This window comes from Ambystoma mexicanum, chromosome 11, assembly GCF_040938575.1.
Source record: "Ambystoma mexicanum isolate Mex_15411 chromosome 11, UKY_AmexF1_1, whole genome shotgun sequence".
In the NCBI taxonomy this organism is placed as follows: Eukaryota; Metazoa; Chordata; class Amphibia; order Caudata; family Ambystomatidae; genus Ambystoma; species Ambystoma mexicanum.
Genome location: NC_090934.1, coordinates 1,020,714,277 through 1,020,733,863, shown reverse-complemented (window position 1 = coordinate 1,020,733,863; position 19,587 = coordinate 1,020,714,277). Strand labels below are relative to the sequence as shown.

The 19,587-nt window shown below is 48.7% G+C and overlaps 1 protein-coding gene across 8 annotated transcripts in view; it reads left to right on the top strand.

Annotated features, from left to right (window-relative positions):
• The window catches only part of DENND4A (DENN domain containing 4A), a 2,028,245-nt gene that overhangs the window by 1,924,410 nt on the left and 84,248 nt on the right, over positions 1–19,587 (top strand). For all 8 annotated transcript variants that reach the window (XM_069624248.1, XM_069624254.1, XM_069624251.1 and 5 more), the window contains 2 exons: positions 6,828–6,993; positions 7,928–7,992. In XM_069624248.1, the coding sequence (XP_069480349.1) occupies positions 6,828–6,993; positions 7,928–7,992 (231 nt within the window). The remainder of the gene's footprint in view (positions 1–6,827; positions 6,994–7,927; positions 7,993–19,587) is intronic.

Below are 19,587 nucleotides of genomic sequence, written 5' to 3'. Positions count from 1 at the left end.
CACTAAATTAAATACTTAAATGATCAACATTTGGATACTCTGGCAAAAAATGGAGGTGAGGAAGATGGTGTCAGCGGCACCTAGTATATGTATAGGTGACAGAGCTTGAAGGTGCTAAGGAGCTGTAACGATTCCAATCTCCTCATGCTTCACTTTGCCACTTGATTGCTGTTGCAATGCATTCCAGAGCAGACTGCATCTAAAAGGGAATTGTATAAGATGAGTCATCAGTGGAGGATAACATTCTTCAGGAAGAACATCACCAAAAGGTAAGTTATTTGTCTTGCAGCTGTGTTCCCAGAGTTTATGGCAAAACCTGTTCAGCCAAAATATATAGTGCATCTTAATAATTGGTAGGAGGCCTTTCTGCTTAAAGGTTGTTCTGCTGGGAGGATATGTTTTATTTTTTAATAATGGGTGTAGAATTTTGATCAGAACCATAGTATAATAGGTCACAAGAGTGTATGTGTATGCATTACATCTCAAATGGACCGTTAACCTTCCAGTCTTTTTTGCACACCTGCAGTTTAAGCTCTGCATAGTATGGATACCAAGAGATTACACATATAACTAGAATAATAATGAGTCTTTAGATCATCAAACAAAATATCTGGCTTCTTGATTGAGATGCATGTTCCGGGTCACCCAGAGACATGCAAGGAGGTGGCTCTGAAGTAGGTCCTGGGAAGCTACCTTTCTCATAATGCTCATCAGAATCAAACTTGGTCACCAAAGGTCATGGTGATGCCCATTAAACCAACAGTGAAGAATAGAAAGGAGGTCTCTAATCGCCCTAGGCCAGTATTGATTACCATAATGGGTGTCTTATTGATAATGCCTACTGAGAATGAAGAAGGAGCTGAAACATGGTAGATTTACATACAATGTTGTTTCCTGATTGTGATGCTGGAAATGACTTATGGGGGGGACAAGGCCTCCTAGTCCTTGTCCTACCACTTCTCTGTGTGTGTTTTCTCTGTTTTCTGCCACTGATATCCAGCTGGACCTCTGCAGTGCAACTGTTCAATTTATCTTTTGGTGAAGAACACCCATGGGATCCCCTTATGACACCCATGGGTGAGGGTAAACCCTTGTACCCCTTATGTGTGTTTGTGGGTACCTGTGGGTTGACCAAATAGCAGGGTATGGACTGGTGGCAGCTACATGCTGACTTGGCAGTGGCTCCGAGTGACCTCCATTTTTGGGATATCGCAGTCCTGCCATAGGAATCAATGGATTCCTACACAAAGGCAAGATGGCTACTGTGGCCTCTTGGTTTCTATAGCCTTTTACCTTGTTTCGCAAAGTTCTGGGAAGCCCTGACACTGTCCCAACCTCTTCAGTGGCTGATGGGTAGAAACACCATATATGTCTCTGTTCCCTTTGCCTCTGACTGGCTGTTGGGTGGAAATACCACATATGGCTCTGAGGCTGCCTTCTCAGGGGCTGTGTGTTGGAGGTACACCCTAGGGGTGGGACCTGTGTGAATGGAGTTGGGAGTCAACTCACATTCTCTGTTGTGGGTGTCTGGTTTCAGTGTGTGCAACACAATGCATGAGATAGCCCTGACTGAAACTGACAAGAATGCAGTGTAGTGTGCTGAAAGGCGCTGTACTTAACCCAATCCACATTCTTTGTTGTGTGTCTGGGTGAAGTGAATGGCCTGAATGCCTGATTGGCTGCCTGCCTGCATGAATGCCCTTCTGCATGATTGGCTGACTGAGCCTGGCTCAGCCAGAGTGAATGGGGAACAGATGTTTATATCTGGGGGCCTCTCACTTACCAATTGGTTCAGCAACTGAAGTTGAAGCTGAATGAAGAAGCTGTTCCTTGAAGTCCAGCTGGAAGAGAAGCTTGCTGCTGTATTTCTTCAGTGCAATGCGAAAGCTGTTGTGTCTCCCAAGAACTGATCCAGACAGGACCTGCAAAGGAGAACTCTCTCTAAGCTATGAGGGACCATCGTGAAACATGCTGCTCTTCATCGAAGTATCATGGAAGCCAGTCCTTGTGTGCCTGCCATCCGGAGAAGGGGTCTTCAAAGCCCTGAGGAAAAGTGCCCGGACATCTCGAGTCAAAGTCCATTGGTGTCACCCAGGGTCCAGAGGTGCATTTCATGACCGCTGGAAGCTGTTGCTGTCTACTGCCCAGAAGAGGGGATACCCTGGCATAGTGCTGCTGGACACCCGGTGGTGGGAAAGATCCAAACTGCCTAAGTACATTTCAAAGGACATCCTTGCCATCATCACTGACCACTTTCTCCCACCAGAGAGAGTCCAGAGTCGCTGGGAGCAGTGGAAGGTCCACCAGTGAGTTTCCTGCCACCAGAAGCTAACAAAGATGTCCCGAGGGTCCAGACTTGGTGAGGGACCGAGGTCCACTCCAGTGGTTGGGTCCAGGTTGCCAGAAGTCCATGCTGTGGCTGCAGCTCTGAAGAACCAAAATTTAGAAAACTACGATATTCCGAAACCGACAACAAAAGGGACCCATGCACCCGTCGCTGCCAGACTTCATCGGGTCTTACTCTCATCTGCCGAGCCTTTAAGGAGCACAGAGCAAGTTTAATCTTCACAGGACTTCTACAGTCAGAGAAATTGACCAAAGGAGAGCACTGCGAAGAGCCAAACTGCTGCACTTCAGAAAGACTTTGGTTCCATTTTCCTTCTTGGTCTCACATCCCAGTGGCTCTTTCTTCCAAAGGGGGTCCATCCTCGGAGGGAATCGTCGAGTGAAACCAAGAAACTCTGCCACTTCGTCTCCCAAGGCACTGTGACGAGGAAGAGCATGTTCAAGCCTCAGGAGTCGTCCAGTGGTCCCAGAGTCGTCTTGGATCCTGTTCTCCTGTGGCATCAAAGGTACTTTGGGGTGGTAGAACCTTTTAAAGAAAGCAGAACGTTATTGAACATTATTGGACTGGGCTGTAAAAGGCAAGACTCCCTAACGTTTCCCTTTCAGGTTGCCCAGGTGGGGGGGATCCTCTCTCAGAATTATCTATCCAGCCAAAAGAAAGTATTCTGCCACTTTTCACCACTGACCTGCCTTTCTTCCCTATTCTATGCTGTTACACCTCACTTAAGAATCCACATGAATATTTAAAAATGTCTGCACTTAGTGTATCTATTACTGGATTGAAGTATTGTGTGGTACCACATAGAGTGTGTATATTAGCCCTTCTTTGAATTTGTTTTCCAAGTACAAAGTGTTATTATTTATATGTATATATTTTTGGTAGAGGTAGCAACCTTATTTTATATAAATAAGCTGTGTTATCAGCTAACATAGTTGAATTGAATTGATTTGTTTATTTATATAGCGCCTATACACAGTGTTTCAAAGTGCTTCAAGGCAGGGAGGGAACAAGGGAGAATACAGTGACGTTCTTACAAGTCCGTGATACATTCAGAATGTGAAAATTAACTATCATAATCAGCCTAGCGACATTTCAGATAGTGAAAGTGCTATACACAATGAGGGGAGGTGGTTGTGGGGGGGGTTGGGAGGGAGAATGAGACAGACAAGCGGCTACATTACTATGCTGGACGACAATTGAGGTAGTGCCGAAATTCTACAGAAAGGGGGGGGGGGGCTAAGGGCATTGGAGTAAAGGGAGAAGGAGAAGAACAAAACCAGTGACATCATACTAGGCCTGGTGACATTTCAGATAGTGCTGGAGGGGGAGAGGGAGGAGAAAACAAATAAGGGAGGGGGGGGCGAGACAAACAAGCTGCTATCAAACAGATCAGGAGACATTAGTGATAGAGTAAGAGCTATTGATAGTCATAAGGGGTGGAGGAAGGGTGTGCAGGAGAACGAGACAGACGAGCGGCTACAATACTATGCCTGACGACAATTGAAGTAGTGCTGGAAATTTACAGGAGGAGGGGGGGCAGGTAAGGGGTTGGAGTAAAGGGAGAAGGAGAAGAGCAAAACAAGACACTATCATACTAGTCTTGACGACATTCCAGATAGTGCTGGAGGGGGATAGGTAGGAGAAAACAAATGAGGGGGGGGGCAGTTGACATTCTTTTGTGGGGGCTTTGGGGAAACACTGTACTTAAGAACCAGCCTGCATCACCTCCTGAAAGTTTAAGCCTGGCTGCTCCCCACGTTTGGCCAAATTGAGAGCCCTGGCTGGGGTGTTCTGTGCCTTTACCATATAGAGAGAGAAAGTCCTGAAACATTTGGTGAAACATGGTGAGCTCCATGGGTTCACCATTATTTTTAATGGGATCAAGGATGGAGGCCTCATTGGGGGAACCAAGTGAATTGAAAAGTGGTGGATGCAGCCAACATGTTCATGCTCTCTGGGCTGGAGGTGTCCCCAGATATTGCTTTGATGGTTCAGTAAAAAAAAAAGTCTGTGGAATGGAAATTGTATGTAGAAGGTTAGGTGATTGGTTTTCAATCATATTGTGTCATGTTTCCTTGTTTTTTATCATCAAGGCGTTTTTGGATCTACGTACCCTACCTATGTGTTGGGTATGCCCTCTCATTGTATGCCTGGTACATTTTGAGGGAAAAAATCAGAAGATTGCTGTTGGTTTAGGTTTCCTGTAATGGTTAAATAAGTCCAGCACTGTTTTCCTCAGCAGTGTTTTCTATTTGGGTTTATGATGTAAACTGTGCTAATTATTGAATAGGCAGAATTGTGAGGGGTGTTGAATAACTGTGCCATTCTAAAGAGTGTAATGTATTGGTTACCTTGTCCTGGGAAACTAATAAAAAGATTGAAACTTTAAAAACCTGTTTGTAGCAAGGGCGTGGCGTGGAGCCCACATCGAGAGGATGACTCTGTGAATGCTCCCTTCTCGGATCCAACATCAGGGCCCGGATTACTCCCCCGCCCCGGCCCTTTCTGACCCCGTAAAATGCAGCAGGGTGCAGGGGAAGCAATCGTGATGCAGCGGCTGGAATTTCACTGGTGAAGAACCCACGTCTCGGAAGATCTCGGCACCTGCGCTGCTCCCATCAGTGCACTAACATGACGCTCGCCACCCGCTCTGACGGTGCGGCCTGCATCTGGTCTGTGTAGCCCATTGCAGTGTGCTCTGTGGGGCACTGGAGGCCCCGGTCGCACCTTGCTCCACCCCTCCCGGCTTCGCTTCTTCCAGGGCTTTTAGCCGCTTTTTCCTTCCTCTCCTGGTGCAGTCATCTCAGTGTTGAAGACTGAGACAGACCCCCTTGGATTTGTGGCGTAGTCCATTGGTTGGCTGCCTGTCTCCGGGCGCCTGAGGCAGGTGCCTCTTACTGCGTCCTCGGCTCTCGCAGCTCTGCCCTCCCGCCTTGTGTTTGGGCCAGTTCCTTCTCTCCCCCTGCCTGGGGGGGTATCACAGACCTGGGGCAGCGCTTGTGTAGTGGGCTCCACCAATGGCTTTGGATGGAAGCTGGCTGTGGAGGCTGCTCCCACCTAATCGGCCATTAAATTGATTTTGCTTGCTGGCTCGCTGAGTCGTCTTTTATTTCTGCGTCTCTGTGGGGGCCTAGAGTGCCGTGCTGGGACTTTGGGCATGGAATTTGAGGTGCTCTCAGTCCGCTGGTGTCCCTATTGTCACCTCGCTCGACTTAGGCAGCCATTACCATCCGGTGCCCCTTGCGATTGCTGATTCTCCTCCTATTGCTGCCACTACTGAGGGAGTCTGGAGTGCTGCGCTTGGACCATGGGCATGCAATCTAAGATGCCCCTTGTACTCTGGTGTCCCTACTGCTGCCTGACCGTATTTTAGCACACAAAGCAGGTTCCTGCAGTTTAAGGTACACCAAAGGCAAAACCATTGAAAGCTGCTAAGCAGTCAGGCATTGTCTCTCCTGCATAATACGGGTGAGAAATCTAAAAAAGGTGAACAGGTATAAGTGATGGTCCATGCCTCGGATTCCTAATGGGGTTCCGAGCCCTCCCTCCAGCCAGCCACTAAAGCAGATCTGCAGGACCTTTTAACGGAAATCAAGAGGTAATACTAGAAGGGCACAGCTGAGCTATCACAAAAAAAATCACTGCCCTTGATAAACGAGTGGAGGGGGTGGAGGAGAGGGCGGTGGAAATGGAAACTGCACTATGTGAACAGGCATAGGAGGTCAGTGAATATTCGAGCAAACTTCTTGAAGCCCAGTGTGAGCTGGTGGGCTTTTGCCGAGTTGATTATTTTTGCTAATGTTTGCTTTTCCACTAGGCATTTAAGGATTTTTGTTTTCATTCTTTTTGCTAAAAATTAGCTTGTTCGTTTTTTCCTGGTATTGCCCACCCTTTGACCTTCATTACTCTAAAACCATGTTAACCAAAATCCTCTGACGAGCCACAGATGTGAAACTGTCTGATTATTATTTAGAGAATGCCTTTGTTTAATACAAGATCAGATTGAATTAGCACCGTAACATTGTTCAAAGCTTTTGCTTGTAACTTAAACATTACGCTAAAATAATAGTGTCAGTCTCTAACGATTTCAACGATAGACCGCAGGGAGGGCTTTATAACCTTCCATGGAAATCTATCTTCAGTACATGTAGGGAATGTGAAAAACAAAGATTTCAGCAACATGCGTGACTGCTCTTTACTTTGTTTTAGGGTGTTATTAAAATTCTCCTGCTCTCCCAACTACCCCATGAATCTTTAATTCATTATTGTGCATGATAGAAGGCTAAGATGTTGGGCAAGAAGTTGGGTGGGGCTGAAGGTAGAGGTACATCATGGAGTGGAGGTTAGAGCGTCCATTCAATGAGGACAAATTACAGAAAGAAAGTGTAATGGATGGGATTTATGTATAAAGTTATGACATGGTGTTTTTATTCCATGTTATCTGTGGTCTCCTTACAGGGTATGATTTTTGACTTTGCAGCTCCAAAGTTTCCACTGGTTCACTTTCTACGAAGGGAGGAGGAAGAAGCCTTTAACCAGGGCTTCCTGAAGAGTATGGTAGACAGCATCCAGATGAACGATGTGCATCGGCCCATGAGTCAAATGCTAGAGATTCTCAGCAAATCACCACATCTCAAGCGGCAGAGGTAAAGCAAGCTTTGGCTAAATGACCCTTTGCTGACAGATCTACTGCTGATGTGCACTGAAAATATGCTGGGACATTTACCATGTAGTTGATTGTGGTTGTCCAAATACAGAAAATGTCATAATATCACCCTCCATGACTACTATACCATACGACAAATATCTGGAATTTTGTTTAATTGGAATCCGGTATGCTGCCATGCGGGATGCCCAGATTTGATTCAGCACTGCAGTGGGCCATCATTGTTCTTGCAGTCTATATTTGGTATGTGCCTCATCACTAGTAGGAGTATCTGCCCATCCAAAGAGCACCCTGTGTATGTACAGAATAGTGCTGGGTGGCTGCCTCAGACTAGACTACCACACTATTCATTGCTGGTAGAAGTGTACCTCATAAGGACTGGTGGGGATACAAAGAAGTTATGTCCTTTCTGCTGATACTGCCCAGAGTATACTTGTAACATCGTGTATATTTCTTTGTTTGCCAATGCTTGGTGGGAGGGAAAATAAGTTCCCATGGTATTGGTTTGAGAATAAAAGTAATCCAGTAATATTGACAAAGTAACCATGCTTGAATGGCATGTAAATGTTGGAAGTATTTCTCGTCACTCCTACCAAAGGGTGCATTACAATACTTGAATGTTTGAAACAGAGTTTATAACTTAAATAGGGGAGACGTTTAAGGTTTTCCTAAATGGGAAAAGTGTTACACCGAAATAATTCAAGCACAAAGGGCACACAAAAACCCCCAGAAGTCTTTGGAAAATGTGTTGCAGATATGGAGATATTGGAGTTAGGCAAAGGTTGACTAGACCCCAGCAGGTCTTCCTGATCAAAGGCCTATGTTGACATTGAACCCCACAGGTTGCAGATACTCACTTGGAGAGTTAGTTCCAGGATTAGTAGTAATCATTTTCTTCTTCTCCCTTCTCCCAGGAGCTTGTATAGAGAAATATTATTTCTGTCACTTGTTGCTCTTGGAAGAGAAAATATTGACATAGGTAAGTCCTTTTCTTGGTGGTTTACTGTGTATAAACATGTTTTACCACATGTAATGTAGTGCAATTATAAATGTGCCCTTGATAGACCGTACAAATGCTTCGTTTAGTGTATGTGTATGGGTGTTGACCCTGAGCAGCACTCATATTATAGTTTATCTGATATTTTTCAGAAAAAGGATCACCTATGTATGACCATGTTTTTTTTAAAGACATTTTTGTTTATTTAAACATGTTATGGTTTATTACAAACCTTTCATGATAACACTTCCTTTCACAAATATCCCTTTCCTGTCAAAAGAAATATAAAAAAATGAAAACCATTCCTCCCCCATTAAACGAAAGATACAAAAAGAACACAGTTCACATGAATATCATTCCCCACCGAATTCTTCACTAGTCCAATGAGACCTTTCCATATTGTCACATTTTCCTCCCCATTCAGTCTGTCATTAAATTTATCATAACACATCTACAGAGGACTCCTAGTGTCCCATTATAATGCTAAAACCTCCATGAAAAATGTGGTACTGCAAGACCAGTGCTACCTTTTCCCCTAAAATAAGCATTTCCCAACTTGCCTCCTTGGTAAGCGTCCTACATTGGGACGCTGTCTCACTAACGTAGTTCTTTTTAATATCAGCTAAGGCCACAATCCAGCAGGAGATGTTTTGCTGTTTCCACAGAGTTCTGTGTCTTGAAAAATCTCCATGAAGCAGTTAATGCCTCAGTCTGCTTCCTTGTCCAAAGGACCTCTTTCGTGGGGAGAATGTTTAGTCTCAGTCTTAAGAAAACATTCCTGTGGGGGGCGCTGTTGCGTAGCTGACCAAGATGGCCGCTGCCTGAAAGGCTCCGGTGATGGCTTTTACAAAAATTGCTAAACATCCTGCCTTATCTGCCCTCGGCACCTCAGCTCCCGTGAGGGTAATTGTGCATATCCTGGGCCCCCGCACCCGAAGAATTTCTGGTGTGGTCCGCTGCTCTGGAGGTCATGAATTAGACCCGTTCCGCCTGGCTTGGCTGAGGAGAGTGAGGGAGGAGCAGCCCGCGCGACACGTAGCTGTTGAGGCACTGGTGTCACCCGCCCGATCGGCCGCCAAGGGATGGTGGTGCAGAGCGGACGGGTCTGTCTGGTGATTGTGCCTGTGGGATCTGCTGCCTTCCCCTGAGTCTGCTGGACCGGCCGCGGCACTCCCCGCGGATGCACCTTCCAGGTTGGCGTGGCTGACGGAGGACCCGGTGCATGAGAGTGGCACTTCTGCAGGTATCCTGTTCTCCAGTCCACCCTCCTCCTACCCTGCCCGATCTTGCCTGGTATCTGCAAGTGGGTGCTGCTTACCTGGGCCTGGCAGTGAATGATTGGAGGCTGGCCCCACTCTTGTTTGTATTGGAAAGGGTGGGCCTGCTCTATTGGAGATTGCAGGCAGGCTGCCCCTGTGGAGAGCGGCAGGGGGCAGCCAACTCATAGTGTCTCCTGTGCGCTCTGGGACTCTGGGCAGGGGGCGCGGATATTGGGGCAAGTGCCTCCACTTGCTTACTCTACATAGATCAGTGCCCAGCCTGAGCATTATCCTGGGAACTGGAACTGAGTGTCGCTGAGTGGCCAAATCACTAGACAGCGGAGGACCGCGATGGACATTGTGGTACTTCGTGCGCCAGTGCTGTGAAGTGGGACACAATACAGCCTGTACTGGTGTCTAATAGGTACCCCCGGGCCTGCAGTTATGGCACTATCCTAAGGAAACACTGGACAACATGATGGTTGCGGCTTGGGTGGATGTGAGGGTGCAGGGGATGGTTGCTGGGCCTTCATGTCTGGATTACCTCCTGAGGTGCGGAGTACATGCCGAATAAACATTGGCTGCTAAACCCTTTGAGTGCTAGCTGGGCCCGCCAGGCGGACGGGTACTTCTGCGACTGGACCCCTGCTGGAGTTTGGAGGGCTGTGTGGTTGTAGCTCCCCGCAAACTCGATCCAGTGTTGAGAGGTTGGGCGCTGGACTGACTTGGCGGGTGAGTGGTCAGTTGGCGGTGCGTACTACCGGGATCGTGAGACTGGGACTTGCCTGGGCTCTCTCCCCCTGTCGAGCCCGTATGGGTAACCAGAACAAGCAGGTGAAGATGGAGCCTTTTGCACATGCTGATAGGCGCACTCTGATTGGTGCCGCGCGGGCGCCGTAGATGGAACAAGTGGACATAGCCGCCCTGAATCACACGCTGCTTGCAATAAAGGGGAGTACTGATACACTTGGGGTCAAAATTGACGCTCTCACCTATAAAGTTGCCCTCTCGGCTGTGCAAACAGAAAAACTCTGTGGACGCATGGAGGAAGCGGAGCAGAGGATTGGATCTGCTGAGGACAGTGTCACATCATTGCAGCGGGAGGTTGCCACTCTTCAGCAACTGGTTAAGAAAATTGCGGCTAAAAATGAGGATTTGGAAGGGCGCTCGAGGAGGAACAACGCTAGAATCACAAGTGTTCTGGAATCAACGCACATAGACAATATGGAGAAATGTGTCTAACGGCTCTTGGTTAACGTCTTAGATAACCCGCCGCTATCCAACATGTTTATGGTAGAGCGTGCACATCGCTCTCTGGCGCCCAGACCGCCCCCCAGGTGCCCCGGCACGCCCCATCATTGCAAGAATTTTCTGCTATCGCGACAGGGATGCCATATTACGAGCAGCCAGAGAGAAGAGGGAGCTAAAGTGGGAGGGCGCCACTATACGTCTATTTCCTGATTTCAGCCTGGCGGTCCAAGACCAAAGGAAGACCTTTCAGACAGCCAAGAGCATCCTACGGAGTAAAGGGGTTAAATACTCCATGATGTACCCAGCCAAGCTATGCGTGCAACATAAAGGATCAACAATTTTCTTTATGGCTCCGGAGGCGGCGGAACAATTTGCCAGGAATCTGATGAAGCCAGAGAGATCCCCCTCGAACTCATCCTGACCTGGTACTGATATTCAGCAGCAGAAGTATGTTGAGCCTAGGGGAAGAGTACTAGCTATTCTGTGTTTGTGTGGTGGGGCTGGGGTAACGGGGGGGATGGAGGGCTTGTTTACAGAGCCTTTCCCTTTTGGAGCGCTGGAGCTGCCCTCAGAGCCCCAATCTCCGCAGACACTGCGGTTTTGTTTGGTTGTTGAAGATTATATGGGATGAGGGGCGAACTGGGAATGATGAGAGGGGTGGGTAGAAATGCCGGTAGGTTATGGTTTCTGGCGTGGGTGGGAATGGGTGGGAGGGGGGGATGCGGATGGGACTGTTCACGGTTGTTTGGGAGTTTTGCTGGGTACTTGGGTCCCGGCGTGGGAGGGGATGGGTGGGGAGGGAGCGATTTTTCACTCTTGTGACTCACACAGTCTATACCGTTGCTTTGCATATAACAGTGCGCGTTGCCATTGTGTCTTACTCCTTTACTTACCTCCGGTTTCAATGGCTACATTCCCACCTGCGACATTGCCATCCAATACTAAATAAGAAGCTCAGGGCAGTCTTGTTAATCCTCTCATGGAATGTACGGGGCCTCACCAATCCGAAGATGTCGCGGCTTATTGCACGCTATAGTAGAAATCATGGGGCAAATGTGCTATGCCTTCAAGAGACTCGCCTGGCCTGTGGCACTCTCCTACCCAGGCTCCCCGGGTTGGGTATACATAGATATGACTACTCTTTCTCCTCCCATTCCAGAGGAGTGGCCATTTATATACATACCTCCCTACAATATAAATTACTTGAAAAGATTCAAGATGATGAGGGGCGATTCCTTATGCTCTCGGGTGAGTTGCTAGACTTTAAGCTCCTTCTGGTGAACATATATGCGCCGAACACGGACTCCCCGGAGTTCTTTCACCAGTGTGCACGACATATACATAGGTTCCCGGATGATGAGGTAGTGGTTGGGGACTTTAACCTCGCACTTACGTTGGATTTAGACAGGTTGGCTACGGCTCAGCTGTCCACCCGCAATCTGTTAAGGCCTGGACCACCATTTCTCAATATCACGGCTTGTTTGACGTTTGGCGAAGCAGGCATATTCACACCAGGGAATACACATTCTTTTCGAATGTACATGGTAGTGCATCTAGAATTGACTATGTAATGGCCACCGCCCCTACGCTACGTGCGGTTACCGATACGTCCATATTGCCTCGGACATTATCTGATCACTCACCGATAATGGCACACTTTGAATTGGCCTTGTATCCCCCTGGCTTGCTGCACTGGCGATTTAGGGCTGCTGCCCTTGATGATGTGGCGTTCCGCTCTGGGTTAATGCAGGATATCGAGACTTTCTTTCAGGCTAATTGCGGGTCGGTTCCTGACCCCGGGATAGTCTGGGAAACCTTTAAGGTCTATATACGGGGATGTTGTATCTCGAGGGAGGGGTCCTGAAGGCCATTCGTCGAACCATGCGAGGGCTGGAAACAAGAATTTGAGAAGGGGAGAATAGCCAGGGTGCACTAGACACGCCTGAACTGTGTCGTGAATTACAGGCCCAAAGGGAAGAACTTTTGCAGCTGGCTAACAGTGAGGAGAAATATATAGGGGATCCGATATTGGCAGCGCGATATGGGGAGGGGGATCGACCGAGTAAAACGCTGGCCTGGGCCGTCCGCAAGGAGCGCCCGACCGCTAATGTGATGGAGGTTGTGGATCTTGATGGGACACTGGTCAGGGATTCACAGGGAATCAGCAGTGCATTTAGGGACTATTACGAGCAGCTTTATACTTCACGGCCCACACCTGGACACGATGAGCTGGTACGATATCTAGATGAGGTAGCGCTGGGTTGGCTGGATCGGGAGTTAGGCGGTGCCCTTAATGATACCATATCTGAAGATGAAATCCGTCCTGCAATCAAATCCTTATCTAGCGGGAAGGCCCCCGGTATGGATGGTATTACTGTAGAGTTCTATAAAACGTACACTGATCTGGTGCTCCCCCACCTGACGGCCATGTACGACAGCGCATTGGCTGGGGGCTCTCTGCAAGAGTCCACCTGATCTGCCCTAGTTACGGTCCTCCTAAAGCCTGGCAAAGATCCCCGAATTCTATCCTCTTACAGACCCCTTTCATTAATAAACACGGATAATAACATTTTGGCAAAAATACTTGCGAATCGACTCCTCCCCCACATGTCTTCTTTGGTCCTCCCTGACCAGACCGGAGTCATCCCGGGCAGATCCACTCAAAATAATCTTAAGCGTCTATTCTCTCTTATACACAATGTTGACCCTGAGATCCCCATTGCGGTTGCCGTTTTGGATGCCGAAAAGGCCTTCGATTCTGTCGAGTGGTCCTTTTTATTTGAGGTGCTCCGCCGGTCTGGGTTAGGGCTTAGCCATATTAGTTGGGTTAGACTATTATACACAGCTCCTCGGGCAGCCGTATACACTAACATGACGATCTCAACGTACATTCATACCACACGGGGCATGCGTCAGGGGTGCCCCTTCTCCCCTATACTTTTTGTGTTGGCAATGGAACCCTTGGCATGCCACGTTCGGGAATTACATGCGCATCGCGGGATTCGCGTTCGGTCTCACCTCTCCACTATATCGCTGTATGCAGATGACATCCTGATATACGTCAAACATCCTCGGCGGAATTTAGATCCTTTGATGCAGGAAGTGATCAGATTTGGGGAACACTCTGGGCTTAAAATCAATTGGGACAAATCTTAAATTCTGCCCCTTACCCCGGTTGTGCAACAGGATGACGTGGGCAACGGGTTTCGATGGTGTCCCGGCAGGATACGATATTTGGGCATTTTGGTGTCTACGACTCGGGAGGGGCTGTACAAAGACAATTATGTTGCCCCTTTGGAGGCCATAGAACACAAATTTGAGACATGGATACGATTGCCGATTACCCAAGCAGCGCGAGTAGCGTTGGCTAAAATGGCAATACTCCCTAAACTCCTGTACATATTTGGTAATGTACCTGTATGGACCCCTCTTAGTTACTGGCATCGGATACGTGGCATGATGTCTAAGCTGGTTTGGGCAGGGAAGCACCCGAGGATATCCCTGGACACATTGACCCGATCGTATGAATTTGGTGGTCTGGAATACTCTGACATGTATATATATTATTTGGCGGCCCAGCTGCAATAGATTACAGGCTGGAATACCCCAAACCTCGACTCACCGCACACTCGCCTGGTGAAGGCGATTCTAGCCCCTAGCGTACCGTTGGGCATGCTTTGTGGTAGGGGAGACCCCGTCCCGAGGGGAGACAGTCAACCTGTGGCAGTAACATGTAAAGCTTGGGGACAAATTAGCCGAATGTTGAAGACTGCTTCCTCTTATGTACCTGAGCTTCCGCTGTATAATGTGATTGGTATTCCACTTACTCCGGAGCGATCCTTTAGGGAACACTTTCATCCCCTTGGCGTTCAGACACTAGGTGATATTGTGAAAGATGGACACCTAAAGTGGTGGGATGAGCTGCGCATTGGGGGGGCCACATAATGCAGTGACGTTACTTTTATACTATAGATTGCGTAGTGTGCTAAAGGGTATGTCGCCTGATTTCCCACAATCTCCTACGCCCCACGCCGCGCAATGCTACGTCGTTAGTCCTGTCTCGCCCGGGAAGCTGGTATCCACCATTTACAAATAGATCAGGTCTGGATTGGGTGCGAGGGACAATTCCTATAAATCCAAATGGGAGGCTGCCATGGGCACGTGCCTTGACGAGGGTCAATGGAAAGTAATCTGTATGCAAACATGATACATAGCTTTAAAGTGTTGATTCAGGCTGATTCACTATAAGTTTCTTCACCAAATTTATCATTCGCCTTATACCCTACATAAATTCTTCCCGGACAGGTCTCCCAACTGTAGGAGATGTGGCACTGATCTCGCCGACTTCTATCATGTAGCATGGGAGTGTCCTCGTATCAAGGCTTATTGGGTGGCGATAGGGGAGGCAATGGCCGGAATGTTGAATCCTACTATAGGTTGCACGCCTGAGCTATGGCTGTTGGCTCTAATAGAAGGTGGCTCTCTTACTGAGAAAAAATTGCTGGGGATGGCCTCTGTGGTGTCTAGATATTTGGTGGCTAGAGCATGGGGTCGGCCTACCCCCCCCCCCCCCCCCTCCACCCCCCACCTTTGCAAGGTGGTTGGACACTATGAGACTTTGTGAACAAAGGGAGACCAGATATGCAACGATTCTACCAGCTTCGAGCCGCCCGTTTGATTACTGGCCACCTTTCAGACAATTCTTAATGGAAACTGAGCAGAGGTCTCAATCTCCAGAGCCACCTTCAAGCTGTTGATTGACGATTGGTGGCCAGGCTGCAGTGCTGGTTTTCATGTGACGTGTAGTTATACCCATATATGTTTGTTTGGTAATATCTGCAATCTCTGCAAGCACTGTTTAATCGCGGATGGGTATTTTTCTCTTTGTACGGGGATGTTGTGTGAGTTATCTAGGAGGGTGGTAGGGGGGTTCTTCTATTTGCTTGTTTCTTTTTTTGTTTTTTGTTCTTATTGTAATTGTTGGGGAAAATAATAAAGAAAGTTTAAGTATCCCGTCATATCACTAAAAAAAAAAGAAAAGAAAACGTTCCTGTGTCTACTAGTAGAAAATTTCACAAGGTACTTTGGAAGTTCATTAATCGACCTCTGCTCAAAATTCAAAATGAGAGGTAATTTATATGTTGATCTTTCCTCAATGGTATTAATCCAATTGAGTCTACGCAACTGGGTCTTCACTTTGTGTGGGTTATTTGTCAGAACTTCTTCTTTTAGATCCAGTGCTTCAAGATCCTCTCTGCACTTGCTTTTCAAGGTATCTAGCGTCCCAGCCTGTTGTTCTTCGACTCCGATCTTATCACTCCTTAATATGTCCAAAGGAGGAGGATTGTACACCCCTGTATATTTTCTGTACAAACTCATGGACTTCCATTTAACCACAGAATGAAGGGATTGAAGTCCCAATTCATACCTGATTAACGTAACAGGTAAAGAATTCGGGAGATCCAACACTCGCCTCCAGAAAATGCCCTGCAGCATATCCCAGAAATGTACCAGTATATTTAAAGCTGTTATCGCTCCATATAATAAGATTGGAGTAACCTTTTGCTTATAAAAGATTAATATGGGCACAAGCATGAATTTTCCAAATATTTTCGCATCATCTCGGTCTGGGTCGCCAATCTAATGCATTTCCGCATGAGCTCGTCAGTCTGTAACATTTAATTTACATTATTATTAATTAATACTTCCATAAAGGTTATTGACTCTAAGCATTTGATCCTCTGTGTGCCTATAAACCAGGTACATTTCGGTTTAGTTTTCACCCTTACGGTAGTAAGTACCAAGATCTTGGTTTTAGGTACATTTATTATCAACTCATTGGTCTTAAAGTAGCTGTTCAAATCTGCAAGCCTCCTTTGTAGGCCTATTGGCATTTGATCAATTACGACCAAATCGTCCGCGTACGTGACCCATGGGATGTTTTGTTTGTAGAGTTGAGGAGGGACTGCTATAACCCCTTCTTGGCTGGACGCCATGTCTGCGAGGAACAAGTTGAAAATTGTGGGTGCCAGAGGGCACCCCTGCTTCAATCCCCTATGTGTTGGAATAGTACCTGAGAGTAGACCATTAGCTGTCATTCTGACTTGTATGGAGGTACCTGAATAGAGGCTCTTATTGGCTTCCAAAAGATCTGGGGGACATGCCCACGCTGATAGCTTTCCCCATAGTATCTCTCTATTGATGGTATCGAAGGCTTGTGCCAGATCTATGAATGCCAAGTAAAACTTCTTCTTGGTCTTAAGTGCTCTTAGTTTAAGTACATTTAGCAGGAGAGGGTGCTAGAGGGCCGACAAAGATGGCCGCTCCCTAGTGAACTCTGCCTAGACGGTTGATCACCAGCATCATCAGACGCTGCCTCACCACCCTGTGAAGTTTGGGGCAAAAACGGATGCTCGGAGGCCTTAAACGCGGCTCCCCCAGTGCTCGCGCCTGAAACACGTGGGCACGCTGGGAACCCCTGATACGCTGTGGCTGCCTGGGCCGCGGCGGGGGCCGGGGAAGGAAGACCCGCCCGCCCTCCACACGAGCTTTGGGAGACGGCATCTGGAGGCACACTTGCAGGCTCGGGGCGGGAGTCGGTGAAGATCTCCCCTACCTCCTGCTACCCCCGCCCTACCATCGAGAAGCAGCAGCCCACACTGAGGCGCGTCCCTGGGGACCGCAGAGACCCGCTGGTGGCCAGGGGAAGGCCCGTGCAACCGAGCGAGACGGCCGTCAGACGGGAGGAGTTTTCACACCACCTTCCTGCTGCCCCCTCGGACCATCGCGGCGTGCGGCGCCCGAGTCGCGGAGCGGGCTGCGGCGGAGACCCCGAGCGGTGAGGCCACGGAAAACGAGAAGGCGTGCCCAGCAGCAGTAACGCTTTTAACAGGTACGGAGAGAGCTGGGGTGAAAAGTCTCTCAAACTGCCTGCAAACCCGCACAAGCCCCCCCAGTGTGATCAAGCCTGTCCAGGCCCGGCCATAAATCCCAGCGCAGGCTCCAGCGAACCACGGCTCCCCCGTCCTCAGGGCCCTCCCTTCCACAGAAGCCAAAGACAAGCGGTCCGACGGCTCCGGACCCGGCAATGTCGTCCACGCAGACCCAGAGACCTCTGACAGCTCCATAGAGCTACATTAGCCCCCAATCTCGCCTCGGACGGCGGAGAGCGGCTAGGACAAAAGATACAGTATACAACCACCTACTTACCCCTGTCACGCGCCCGGCCCAGCACAGCTCATTAAATTTTGCAAGCGCCCCCACGCAGCGGAACGCCAAAGAGTAGCCGGTGAGGCAGCTGGAGTGCTGACACTTGCGCCCCCGTAGCCCACCCCAATCCAGGGCGGCAGAGCAGATTGGAAGATACAAACTCAAATCCTTACATCCCGTCTGGGAAGCCGCCGGTGCCCTGCAGCTCCCCCTGCCCACCTGATAACGGCATCTACCAGCTGGAGCTTACGCCCAACCGGGCTCATCATGCCAACAGCATATCTCCCTCAGTAGACGCCCTCAATCCTTTAGCTCTGTCCTGGAGCCCCAGGGCATCTCTTTGCACCCCACCACCAGGGAAAGGAGCTTCAAATCCACTCCTGCCTGGCTCCTACTCAGCGGCGATCGAAGAATCCAGGGAGCATTAACGAAAACAAAAGCTTAGGGCACATCTCCTGGCCCGGACAGCTTGACTGCCCCTGCGAACCACCGCAACTACTGGATGGTCATACCCTTTCTCTGGGAGCCAGTCAACAGAGTAACAACCATCTTTTTTCACTGCAACCTAGGCAGCACCTTCCCCCCACCACCTCGATGGGGAAAACAGACAGGTCCCAAAGGAAGCTTACCTTTGAATCCGGTACACTCCCCAAGACCCCCAGGCTCCAGGAGGACCCGGAATCCTCGACCAGGAGCATGGCCCAGGTGGAGGATGGAACCTCCTCTTTAGACATGAAGAGCCACTTATTGGAGCTTAAAGCCGGCATTGGGAGCCTCAATAATAATAAGATGGATGGGCTCTCCTCGAAGGTAGACCTGTCATGATGCCTACCCCCAGGCATCCGGATCAAGCCCATCAGCCCCGGGAGTAGGCATCCAGACATTTACAAAAACCCCAGCAGCCCCAGCTAGGGGCTGTCTGGGTTCAGTCCTGGCGCCGTAGGCACCAGGCTCATAATAAAAATCATTCCTGGCGCCATAGGCGCCAGGCTCTTAGACATTACTTACCTCATGCAGACCATGCTGCAAATAAATCCAAGCCAACGTGAGGCCTGGATGGGACTATTTTACTACAGGGACTATTTTTTACTCGGGTGTGGTCCTGGGGAACTTCTTTCCGGGGACTACTTTGGAGGCTATTTAAACCACGCCCGAACAGCAACACATGCTTTGAGTTATTCTGCATCCAGCAGCGTGACTCTCACCGTGCCTGCAGCCAGCATCCAGTCTTCTGCCATGCCCGCCTCGAATCCGGAGCTCCTAGAATAAAGAGGAAGAAAAGGACAAGGTTAGAAAACGAACTTATTTCAAATTCCTCACCTGATTCCAGATCCATTTCATCTCCCAGTCCTGCACGCGTCGCTTCGCCAGCTCCAGCACGGCGCCATACTCACCAGTTCTCACAGCATCTTTTGATCCGGCACTGTCTCCATCATTTCTTCGCTGTACTCCGGCACCTAGGGGCACAAGAATAACAAGGTGAGCCAAGGGAATCAACAAATACCTCTTACCACCATAGACTTACCTGATTTACCACCGGCGGTAGTAATCTCCATATCTTCATATGCCTCATCTGTAAAGGGGGAGAAAAACAACACGTTAACCCATGCAATAGTTACCGGACAGCGTTGGGTAACACAGACTCTTACCTGAACGCCAGCAGCAGCTACGAGACCTTCTTCTCACAAACTCAGTTGCAATTTAAGGAAGGAAGGGGACAAGAGTGAACATCGGGCACATTGAACTCTTTGAACTTGATACTTACCAATCCCGCCTGGGACTTCAGAGCCAATGCTTACCGGAAATCTCCCAACGCCTTCAAACCAGTGAAGTAACTGGTATCTACGCGCCCTTGCAA